Source organism: Aedes aegypti, chromosome 2, assembly GCF_002204515.2.
Source record: "Aedes aegypti strain LVP_AGWG chromosome 2, AaegL5.0 Primary Assembly, whole genome shotgun sequence".
Taxonomy (NCBI): Eukaryota; Metazoa; Arthropoda; class Insecta; order Diptera; family Culicidae; genus Aedes; species Aedes aegypti.
This window is the reverse complement of record NC_035108.1, coordinates 156,483,696-156,495,701: the sequence shown is the minus strand read 5'-3', so window position 1 is coordinate 156,495,701 and position 12,006 is coordinate 156,483,696. Positions and strand designations below refer to the sequence as shown.

Here is a 12,006-nt window from a genome sequence, read left to right as displayed (position 1 = left end):
AAACGCATTGATCATTGACATTCATAAGACAATCTAATGGAGTACGATTTTCTTAACAATTTCATACGAAAATCTTATGGATTACGTGGAGAGATGCTAATAACAAAATATTCACGATTGAGATTCATAAGCGCGTGTATGACATTGATTAGTAACACTTGTGAAAAACAGTCGACTTCCTATCAAAAACCACGTAAGAATTTCATACGAAATTTTTTTGGAATAAAGACATAAGAAGCATCTAATGAGACTCATAAGAAAAACTTGTGAACTTCCATCGATCAATGCGTTCATAATACAAATAGGTATAATATCATAAGATACTCTTATGAAGGATCATAGATATCAATTATGGAATTCTTTAGGACCATTATGTATTTAGAGAATCGCTCTTTGAATTTAGGAAAATAAAGATACTCATAAGATCTCTAATGATAACGACAAGAATTTCTTATGAATATCGGACGTTTTGTGTTTCATAAGAATCTTATGAAAGAGAGAAAACCAGTCAAGAAATCAATGCACAAGCGTTCTCTTATGAAATTCGTACGCAGTTTCTGGCTCAGTGTATGTTTACGGTACACCCCACCGCATTACTGGTACATTTGACAGAACTAATTTACAACAATCTGATTCCAACTACAGACATGGTAAAATCAAGCGCATTTCTGGTCTGCTGAAAATTGCCGGTGCGAGCGCTTAAGTTAACCCCCTAAAATGGTAGTTTTTACCGCACAATTTTTTTGCGTATACAGTCGAAAGTATCGGAATTGAACCTGCAAAATATGCCACCCATTAAGAAACTGGAGTGATTAATGAAAACCTGGGAGGGAGGCACCGATACTACCACGCAATGGACATGCCCTATATCAACTGCACACGAATAAAAAAATAAAAACACGAAATATAAGACAACTTTATTTTGAACTGCAAGATAACTCCAGCTTGCCAAAAAGAATCAAGGCAGGCTTCGAGAAAATCGGTAGTTTATTTTTGTTGTGCACCTTCGATCTTTCCTGACAAACATGAAAAAAGGGCCACAGTTGTCTATGCTATAAAAATATTCATTTTCATTAGAAAAAGTAGAACGATGCGTTTTTCAATGCTTTATGTTCAATCAGATTAAATGGTACTCACGTGACATTACTTGCGTTATGTGCATGAATTGATTTTCATTCGATTTTTATCACTTTTGAAGAAATACGAAAATGTGTTTTAATCAGTTACGCGCTTTTTTCATGTTAGTCCTATGTTTGAGATGAAAACCATAACTTACCTCATAGGCGTAACGGTTTCTTCTCTGTACATTATTTAACATACGCAGCATCCTCAGCTCTATCTGCTTAATTGTACACTTATTTTACACTTGATTCTTCAGGATTACTTCAATAAACTATAAATCTTCAAAAGATTTAAAAGGTTTCTAATGATTCTCGACGAAAATCTGGTGCCCGGTCGTCAACAAAGTAGAGATAAATAAAGCAGCAAACAAAACAACTGACAGCTCGAAGCAATTGTCAGCTTGAGCCTTTCGCTTGAGCCTTCGCTATGTTGGCTACGATCAAATTGTATTGGTTGGGATAGGGCTGTCAGTCCCTTGATATTTTCTAACCTCCTGGGCACAGTTTAAATATAATCCTGGGTAGGATTCTTACATAATCTTAGGCAGACTTAGACAGATTCTGATGGAATCTCTCTAATAAAATTATGAGAAAAATTCTTTGATGATGCTGGACAACATAATCGTAGATTTCAAGATAGGATTTCAAAACTATGTAGGAGAGGTTTAAAGGATTTCTAGAAACATTGTTTATAGGATTTGCAGGAGTTCTTGGAAAATTTTGAGCAGGATTCCATAACATGATTCGCACAGTATCCTATGAAAGGTTTTCGAATAATCACCTCTAACGTTAACAAGCGTTCGATTCGAATGTTCTTTCGATCGAAAACCGTTTTTCATTCCCGTGAACTGCAAAATCCAGTGGGCCGTAGATTCGAACGAATAGGATTCGATCGAAAGTTTGATTGGCCGTAAACAAGAATAAGGGTGAATACACGGAATTTTGAATATCTTCAGAATTTCTATTATTATTCTTTTCTATAACAAGTATTCACTTGCATGTATCTCATATATATTTTTTTTGAAAACGCTCAGCATCTACCTAGCATTTCATTATCGTAATGCAAATACTAATCATTTTTTAGTGATGGAACTCTGATGATATTTGCATTATAATTACGAAATTTTAACTAGATGCTGAACGTTTTCCATATCCATATCCAATGTATGAGATACATGGAAGTTCGATGTTATTACCTTACGAACTTACTATGGAGATATTTTTCATAAGAATTAGGCAGGGATTTTCAAAAAATGTTATGGTTATTTAATTATGTTGGAATGTTACTTGGGGATAAACCTGCCTACGGTAGAAAATCTCTCAATAAAAAAAGAAAAAAAATATGTTGGAAGGCATTCTTACGACATCCAGCAGGATGCTTATCAGCTTTTTTTGCGATGTCTAGAAAAAATGCACCATTTACTGACTTTGGTTAGATTTTACGCAAATATCTGTGCATCAAAAAATTTGGACCGCCGCACAAAACTGTTTCTGTGATTTGACCGCGGTTCAAAAGGGTTGGGTTAGCCTGATTTATATAAATTGAGTACAAAATCATTGCTATTTAGTTTCGACGAAACTTCCGCCTTTAATAACCAACAGCTGTTAGGAGATTTGCTCAATCTGCAATTTGTTTTCGACAAGCATACGCGAAAAAATATAATATTCGTAGTATTATTCTGCAAAAGTGGCAAACACACAGGTTGAAAAACAAAAACTGTAGAACGAAACAACGTTTGACTGCTCGCAAGACAACACCGCGTGATGGCACGCACACCAACATTCCGTTTGACAGATGAACCTGAAAACGTTTTTTTTTATTCTGGAGTCAGGTCAGCACTAACCCAGGTTCAAAAACGAAAACGACATTATATTCTGATACCTTTTTAGATTACGTTTTGTTTTTATGTCCCCTGTTTGATCCATTTTTGGTCTCTTAAACTTCTGTTTGGTCTCTTTTTTGATCTTTTTTATCAAGCTAGATGTCTCAAAAGTTCCTATAGTCAAGGCACTTAAACTACCAGCCCTGCAGTGTGATCTATAATGGCGCTATCCATACTAAGGTATGGAGGACCAATCTGGTCAAAAGCGCTTAGAACGAGCAGAAACCTAAAGTGGTTGGAAAGCACGTACAGGATAATGTGCTTAAGAGTAGCAAGTGCATACCGGACGGTATCTAAAGAGGCCGTGTGCATCATAGCCGGCATGACGCCCATCGGGCTCATCATCAAGGAAGATGTTCAATGCTTCAACCAAAGGGGTACCAGAGGAGTCCGCGACACGTGTAAAGAGGAAACGCTCAGAAGCTGGCAGCTGGAATGGGATAACTCCACTAAGGGTAGATGGACGCACTGGGTAATACCAAATGTGTCAGTATGTGTGGTATGGAAGAAACCATGGAGAAGTGTACTTCCACCTGACGCAGTTTCTGTCAGGACATGGTTGCTATAGACAGTACCTGCATAGATTCGGGCACTCAGAATCTCCTGCGTGTCCCAATTGTGCTGGTGTGGAGGAAACAGCGGAGCATCTTTTTCTTCTTGCTGGCGTTACGTCCCCACTGGGACAGAGCCTGCTTCTCAGCTTAGTGTTCTTATGAGCACTTCCACAGTTATTCACTGAGAGCTTACTATGCCAATGACCATTTTTGCATGTGTATATCGTGTGGCAGGTACGAAGATACTCTATGCCCTGGGAAGTCGAGAAAATTTCCAACCCGAAATGATCCTCGACCGGTGGGATTCGAACCCACGACCCTCAGCTTGGTCATGCTGAATAGCTGCGCGTTTACCGCTACGGCTATCTGGGCCCCTAAACAGCGGAGCATGTCGTGTTCGATTGCCCCCGTTTCATTGTTTTGAGAGGTCGCATGCTCACTACATGCGGATGGGACACGTCCCCGGACAACCCAGACAACCAGAAGTCGCATAACAGTTTACGAACAAAGTCGTTTATTTACACAAATTTCATCACACCCGCACAACATGGTGGATGATATCGTTTGATCGATGAGTTTCCTCGCATAAAACGCTATTTTATGAGTTCATATGTACATTTCGTTTCGTCCCGTATACTCGTACAAAGTAAATCGGATCAATCCGTAGCAGCTGTTAAATCAATTTTGTTATCATAAATTAAGTCGCAAAAGAGTACAGACTAGTTTGCAATAAAATTTACACACTCGCATTTAATGTTAGTTTTCATCATATAAAATGTACACGTATATCGCCTCCACTTTTGTACGCATAAGGCCTTTTCGCAACATCTTATATGTGAAACTTTGCGCACATAAGCATCGCATAACGCAAAAGGTGATTTCGTTATATGTACATTCTGGTTGTCTGGGAATATAATGGAGAGAATGTGTGCGGATGCCGAGTGCTGGAATGGCAGTAACTGCGGCTGTCACTCACATTACGTTAGAATTGCAGCGCCTATGGCGCGCCGACCAAGAGTTGGCTGCAGAGGATTAGCCCTGCCGAGGCTGGTCCCTTGTAACATTGTTTAAGTCGGCTAGTAGAAGCAGTTTGCCTAGGCTACTTCTGCTACACGTGTTGTGCTTTATGCACAGGCCCCTCCCCGAAGAAATACCGTAAAACGTCGTTGGTGCGTCATCCCCACATTCCCTGAGTTACCTTCTCAGAAGATCTGTTTGCAGATTTCCCCCTTGTAAAAAAAATGTGGTCTATAGAGTCACTTTTAAAATAAATATTTGAGTAATGAAGTCCTATTACTTGATCTGCAGTTACATAAATTGCATTCGAATCTAGTCTTAAACTTTGTTGTTTCGTTACAGTTGGAAAAGTCATTTTAGAAAATCGTTAGAAATTTAAGCAAACGGATACTCTCTACGTGTCTATCCAAAACGATTTTGATTCTATCTTAAAGTTCTTGTTTCTTTGAAATCAACAAAATCCCAATCTGAATGTTCTAATATTTTGGCATTGTTTCTAAGTATTAGTAAAAGTTTATCTATAAATACATTTATCGAGATTTGTAGGGCCCCTAAAATGCGGGGGCCCGGGGGTCATGCCCCTCTCGCCCCCCGTAAATATGATTCTAATTGTGCCTAACGTAAATTCCTAATTTCAGATTCTCAATATCAAACTAGTGGATACCATAATAGAAAAGAATATCACAAACAAAGGATGCTCAATGAGCATTGCTCATGTTAACCGGGTGGCCATCTTGTCCTGTCTAAATCTACATGGTTGTTACAGCTGGCGCAGTTTTTGCGTATGGCGCGTTTTCAGCCGACTTTCGTCCAAACGAGCGTATCGATTTTATTCACGGCTTCCAGTAGACATCATCTTTTTTTTCATTCTGCTTCGTTGCACTGTAATTTCAATATCTATTCCAGGGCAGGGTTTGCTTTCCATCGCTATTTGAAATAGAAATGGAGGAAATAGTCATGGTGTTGATTTACCGGCACGGATCCATTGCTCGATACAGTGCAGTATAGCGATGAAACTCATAAAGTCCTGTGGACCGAAGAGCGCATAAAAATGCATCGTGCGTGGATAAACAGAACGCATTCATAAATTACTTAATGCAATATGTGGAACAGCTTCTTGGACTCCTAATAAAATAAATGAGTTCATGCATACATGAGTTCAAACGTTACGTAGGAAGAATATGAGCAAATAGTAGATTATACTGGTTCGTAATTTATGAACGCTATCGTGGTCGTAATATCCCAGGTAGTAATATTTAACATCGTTACCTGGATAGCGGATGGAAAACTAGCTGCTTCGTTCATACGTTTACGCATTTTGCAATAAAAATATTTCCTCAAATACCAAAGATCTGGTTCGACGTTAATGTAGGATGAAATTGAATCGTTTACTTTTCTAGGATTTGCATGGTCGTTATTGAACGAACTGCAAACGTTTTTTTTTTTTATTGAAATTTGTCATGAAACGGACTACTTTGCTGCACTGAACTGTTTTGAGTTGCGTAATGAATCATTACACAACAATTTTTCAGAAGTTGTAAAATAATGGTGAATGCATTCCGATATAATTTCTGATACCCTCCAGTAGTATTCTACGAAATTGTAAAAAATGTTGTACGTAACTCGTTGCAGAACTTGATTTTTACAGCACTCGTTGCAACTTGTTGCGTAAACTACTATTATGAAGAAGATGCAACGAATCCACATCTCAAATTTTCAAGAGCACAAATCTAGAAAACCAGACAGCCATTCAAGCTGAAAACTTGATTGGTTGGTCACTAGCTGGTGCTGATCAATCGATCAAATTTTCAGAGTAAACGGCTGCCTGGTTATCTAGATTAGTGTTCTTGAATATTTGAGATGTGGATTCGTTGCATCTTCTTCATAATAGTAGCTCCCGTGTAAAAGTTTGGGATCACCCCCAAGAAATATATCGTCAGGCGAGACCAATTTTTATTCTGGGGGCTACTTTGGACACTCACGTTTTGGATTTGTTTGCAGTATAAATATGATTCCAAATTTCAAAGCAGTTTGAAACATAGTAACTAGAGCCCTAATATCTCACACCTTTTTTAGAAATGTTTCTAGAAAATTCTGTTAGCTCAATTGACATCATCAAGAAGACTCCTGAAAAAGGCCCTCTCTAGATACTGGCCTCTGGTACCCACATTTATAAATTCGGCTCTGCATAACCCCATAACATTATTGAAAAGTCACAATTTAACGATACCCTAATTTCTCTGTTTGTTTCAGGTCCACACTTTTTGGCTGGCGTAACCACCCACGATGGCGTCAAAATCGTTGCTGATGATGGTCGTTGCATCGGGTAGGCGTCAGGCGTAAAATGCTGAGCGTAGACGAGCGAGTGCTGGAATGGTTCCACTTTATCTACCACAACGACTCCTCCACCTCCCCAGTCCTGAGCGCGGACGAATTCCGCCGCCGCCTATTCTCGATCCTCGATTCCAACATGACCAACAGCATGAACGGTTCCAGCAAACTGTACCGTACGGCGTTCGAGTTCCAGAACATCTCGGAGCATAACATCACCCAGGAGTATGTTAACGACTTCCTGGAAAAACTGTTCCAATCGTTGAACAGGGTGAACCGCACAACTACCACCAGTACCGACATCAACTGGAATACTGAAGATGGACAGCTGGACAATTGTAGCTTCTACTGTCGGGGGACGATGCGGGATGTGCTGCTGGATTACAAAATCCTGCATGGGTACATCGCGTTGGTGGTAAGTTGAAAGAATGTAACAATTGAGCTACAGGCTTATACCTATCATAAATGAAAATGATATCTTTTGAATCTTATGCATACTCTTTAAAAAGCACTAAACAATGTTAGGTTATAAGAAGCTTCTCTGAAAAAAATCATACAATCATGGTTGAGTTGTCTCTAAGAAATCTTAAAATGACAAAATTATGTTTTTGAAACTTTCAAGATCTTCCTACGGCCAAAGTGTTGCAACGAACATAAATGCTAATATCTCAACAAGGGTTGCATCGAACCGCATTGTTTTTTTTTTTACAACAGACTCGTATCAAGCTATTGCTTCGAAACGTGAATGACCGAACACTAGAAAAACTTTTAGTTTAAGATATTAAAGTGGGTTCCCCAAGGAATTCTGGGAATTTTTTACCCCAAATTTTTTACCCGTAACGCGGGTAGATCACCTTTTCGTGGTGCGTTACGGGGTAAGATCTACCAATTTGTCTCATCTCATCTAGTTTGTCAGGGTAATATGTTCTGGTAATTCATCTTGTTTGTCAGGCTAGGGTAATATGTTCTGGTAATTCAAGGATTCGCGGTACAAAGTCCTTGTTACTGGCAACAGCTAATCTATTTTACCTAGCAGATGGTTAAAGACTCGGAGTTGGTCAGTCCCTAGACTACACTTGAAGCCAGGATAACAATCATGAGTATTAACTCAACAAGGACTGTAAGTACTGCTACTAAACAAATTTTTTGGCTTGACTCTTCCGAAGAACTCAAGACGAATATCCCTTTGTAATTCTTACACGAATTTTCAGGTATTAATTCCGCTCTATTCCAGTGCATTTCCGAAGAACTCCTTTACCAGTTTTCACTGAGTTCTTCCTGCTATTTCCATGGAAAATCATTTCAGGGTTATTAGTTATTTTTCAACATGATTTTTTCGAATTGCAATATTTCTCCATGAAGATCCCCTGGGTACTTATTAAAAATGCCGCTGCTACACACAACACATACAAATATAATCGATTTGTATCAATTGCATTAAGGGATGGTACACAAATTATGTCACGCAAAATTTCCACTTTTTCGACCCCCTCCCCCCCTTTGTCACACTTTTTGTATGAATTCTCCGAAAATTTTGTAAGGCTTGTCACGCTTGGCTCGACACCTCCCCCCCCCCCTTGGAGCGTGACGTAATTTGTGCATGACCCCTTATTTGAGCGTGCTTTAAGAAGGGTAATATAAACACGTTTTTATATAAAATATTAACGCTCAAATAATGCTATTTATACAAATCGGATGGGTTGTGTGTAGCAGCGGAAGACAAATTCGACTAATGCGGAATCAGCCGAATGTATTTCCGCGTTGCGTATACTACAAGTGTTTCTTTAGATTTATATAAAAATCATTTGATATTGCTTCTCATATTTCTTTAGAATTCTCTCACAAAAAATGTTTTAAAATTTTTTCAATAATAATTACCTTAGATTTTTTAAATTCAAACATCCCTATAAAGTTTCTAGCGGAACATTACTATAAAATTTCTAGTGGAAAGTTTTCAGTGAATATCCATTCAAGTATTTTCCAGAGAATTTTTACTTAAAAAAGAATTAGTTATTTTTCTGGAGATTCTCCAGAAATTCCATCAAGTATTCTTCCAGGTTCTAAAACTTACTCCATATCTTTCCCGAATAATATTTCAAGTATTCTTCTATGAATAATACAGTAATGACCCGATTTTGTCAACCCCCAATTTTAGCACCCTATTTGACCCGATTTTAGCATACTCTTTTGCACAATTTTGTCAGCCTAAAATTTATATTTATTTTAATCTTTACTCTGATTAAAATAAATATAAATTTTAGGCTGACAAAATTCCATACTGGCAATATTGAGTGCATAAAGTCCATAATGACCTTGGCCACGTCTATACAATCATCTAAAGACCGAATTTTTGAAATTTTGAATAATTATCCAAGAAACTGATCAATGTTACCTTGGGTTATGGTACATAGAAAATAGAAGTAAAAAAACTGACACTGAAGAAGACTGCAAGTGGTAGTCGAAATACGCGTATCTGTCAAAGATAAGCATTTAGGAGCGGAATTAAAAGGTACACGGTACTCCATCTACTTTAAAGTTTCTCTATTTGAGATTCTGCTCAGAGGATTCGAACATTCATTAAAGAGAAAAAAACAATGTTTAGGGGAACATGGTCCAATTCGGACCTAGCAACAGTTTTTTGGCCATATCTTTTCAGCACGATGAACTGCATGAAAACTTTTATGCTTTCGTGAAAACCTGATTCAGCGCACACACTTTCCGCTCAGAGAGTTTTGTAATTTATCCAATCAGGACCGACATTCGGAGAAATGACATTCGGGGAAAAGTAGCACAATCACTTCGATGATTCTGAACGCAAGTTTTGTTGTCTTTTCGTTTTATTTTGCCGCAATAATTTTTGGCATCCAATCTTCTATTGGTTGCATCATAAATTTTGCCTTCTTTTAAAAATAGGCTGTGCTCTATATTTATACTGTTTTAAATTTTATTATTTAGTAAAGCTAAATCTTAACCATTTTTATATTTTGCTGTTTTATCAATTCTTGCAAAACGTGCTGTTAGAATGATAATTACTTTATAAACTGTTAACATAATCTCCTTTCGAGATATGCAGGAAAAATATTATTTCAATCACAAATTTTCCCTTTTTTCGATAATACGGTGTTTCCGATGTAGACTTCCAAAATTAAAATGTATATTGATTCCTTCGAAAGTTTTGTCACAAATATTTTCTTTAAATAATGTGTTGTTCATTTGAGTTATCCTGTGAGAAGTTTTTTTTTGCGGAGCCTTAAACATTTGAAACAAAAAATAATCTGCCCTCGTATATAGGCTATTTTTGCATTATGACGCAGAAATAGATCTTTGGATAAGAGCTTTTAATATTTTGCAAATAAATTCTCCCTTATTTTACCAAGTAAATTTGTTACGTCCAAACTGGGATAGATCATATTATTATCTGCGATTTTTCTTTGCCAACTTACAATTTTCAAATATGTATACCGCAACAAGCTCAAAGATACTCTATGTTCTGGGTTGTGGAGAAAATTATTGTTCCGAAAAGATCTTCCACCAGACCCGTCACGAAGTTTATTTAGTCATGCTCTGAACAAGCACCATGCTTATTGAGAACCCACGAAAAATTTTTGCTATGGGCTCAGTGGTGTTGATCTCGGTAAAAGCTTTGAAAATGCCGATATTCATGCTAAGCCCAACGGGGTACAACCCGTATTATTTAGGTATTACAATACCTGATCTAGTTATCAGTTTGGTGTTAGTAGAACATGCATGTGATATTATTTGAGGTGTTTTATCTCTTATGCAGGGCTCGTTCATACCTCATTCAGGTTGTTGGTATTGGAAATTATTTGGTATGGAATACCTCAGTTTGGTATTCAGTAGCACTTTTCTTCTGCTCGGGTACTTATGGATTCCCCAGAATTTTGCCAGAAATCCACTAAGAGTTACGCCTTGGAATTGCACAAGAACTGGATTATTAGCAGAATTGATAAAAACTATTTCCAAAGTAATGTTTTAAGGAAAATCGTTACAAATTTCTTTATGAATTTCTTATTAAGGTGAAGCTGCATTCAAGCCAAACCTCAAATGTTCAAGAGCACAAAGAAAAAATCATAAATAATTCCTATTTAATTCGGGGACTTGCAATAGAATTTACAGAAAAAAAGCATGGAGTAATATGTGATGCTATTAGTTTTGTGTTTTCAAAACATTTCTGAAATCTTTTGATCAACTTCGAGAAAGAATTTGTTTTTCTTTTTTTATGAAACTATATGGAAGAATTTGGCAGAATGAATGATTTTTTGGAGGAACTGTGCAGGAATAGTTTGAAGGTTGAGTAATTTTCTTAGTTTAATTCGGGAACATATATTGGAATCTATTTGTGGATAAAAGTAAATATGGGACGAAAGGTTGTCCTTAAGAAGGAATCCACGTTAAAATTATGAACAAATCTTGTAATATTATTTGACCAATTTCCAGGAAATTTTTTGGCAAAAGGTTTGAAGCCACTCTTCAATAATTCTTACTTAAATTTTTGTGAACATAAAACTTTTGTATATAGAAAAACGTTATTTACAGTTTAGGCCACAGAAGAATTTATTTTAAAAAATAAGCGAAATAAAAAAAGAATTAAGTGCTGGAATAAAAAACTATGGCCGGTTTTGTTACAGACTGACCAGATTTGAGAAATAAGTAACTGAACAGTGACTTCCGATTCTCGAAAAAAAAGGATCAAAAGTGGCTTGAAAATTAAAACGTAATCAGTTTTATTTTTGTTTTATTACACTGTTTTGTTTAGTTTGTGTAGGTCCCAAAATTTTTGCATGGCTTCAAGTCGATGGGAATTTAAGTTTTAATCTAGAAAAAAATTAAGCGCATAGATGAAGTTCGTCAAATGTAATATTTACAGAAAAATACTTTCTATTTACCTTTATTAGATTCTACTTTAACTCTCTCTTGCCCATGATAGCTCAGGCGATCCAACGATTTTTGACGAACCCTGGCTGAATCGAATTAGTAAAATTCAACTATTGAAAACCAATTCACTAGCTATTGATCTTCAATCCAAAAAAAATTATAGTGATTTGGAAAAATTTGGCTTATTTGCAACAGATTATGTTG

At 36.9% G+C, this 12,006-nt stretch overlaps 1 protein-coding gene across 1 annotated transcript in view; it reads left to right on the top strand.

The window, feature by feature from the left end:
- Nucleotides 1-12,006, top strand: part of LOC23687733 (G-protein coupled receptor daf-37) — a 511,826-nt gene that overhangs the window by 442,153 nt on the left and 57,667 nt on the right. Inside the window, exon 4 of the mRNA XM_021842903.1 lies at nucleotides 6,829-7,321. Coding sequence (XP_021698595.1) covers nucleotides 6,920-7,321 — 402 coding nt within the window. The 5' untranslated portion in view covers nucleotides 6,829-6,919. The remainder of the gene's footprint in view (nucleotides 1-6,828; nucleotides 7,322-12,006) is intronic.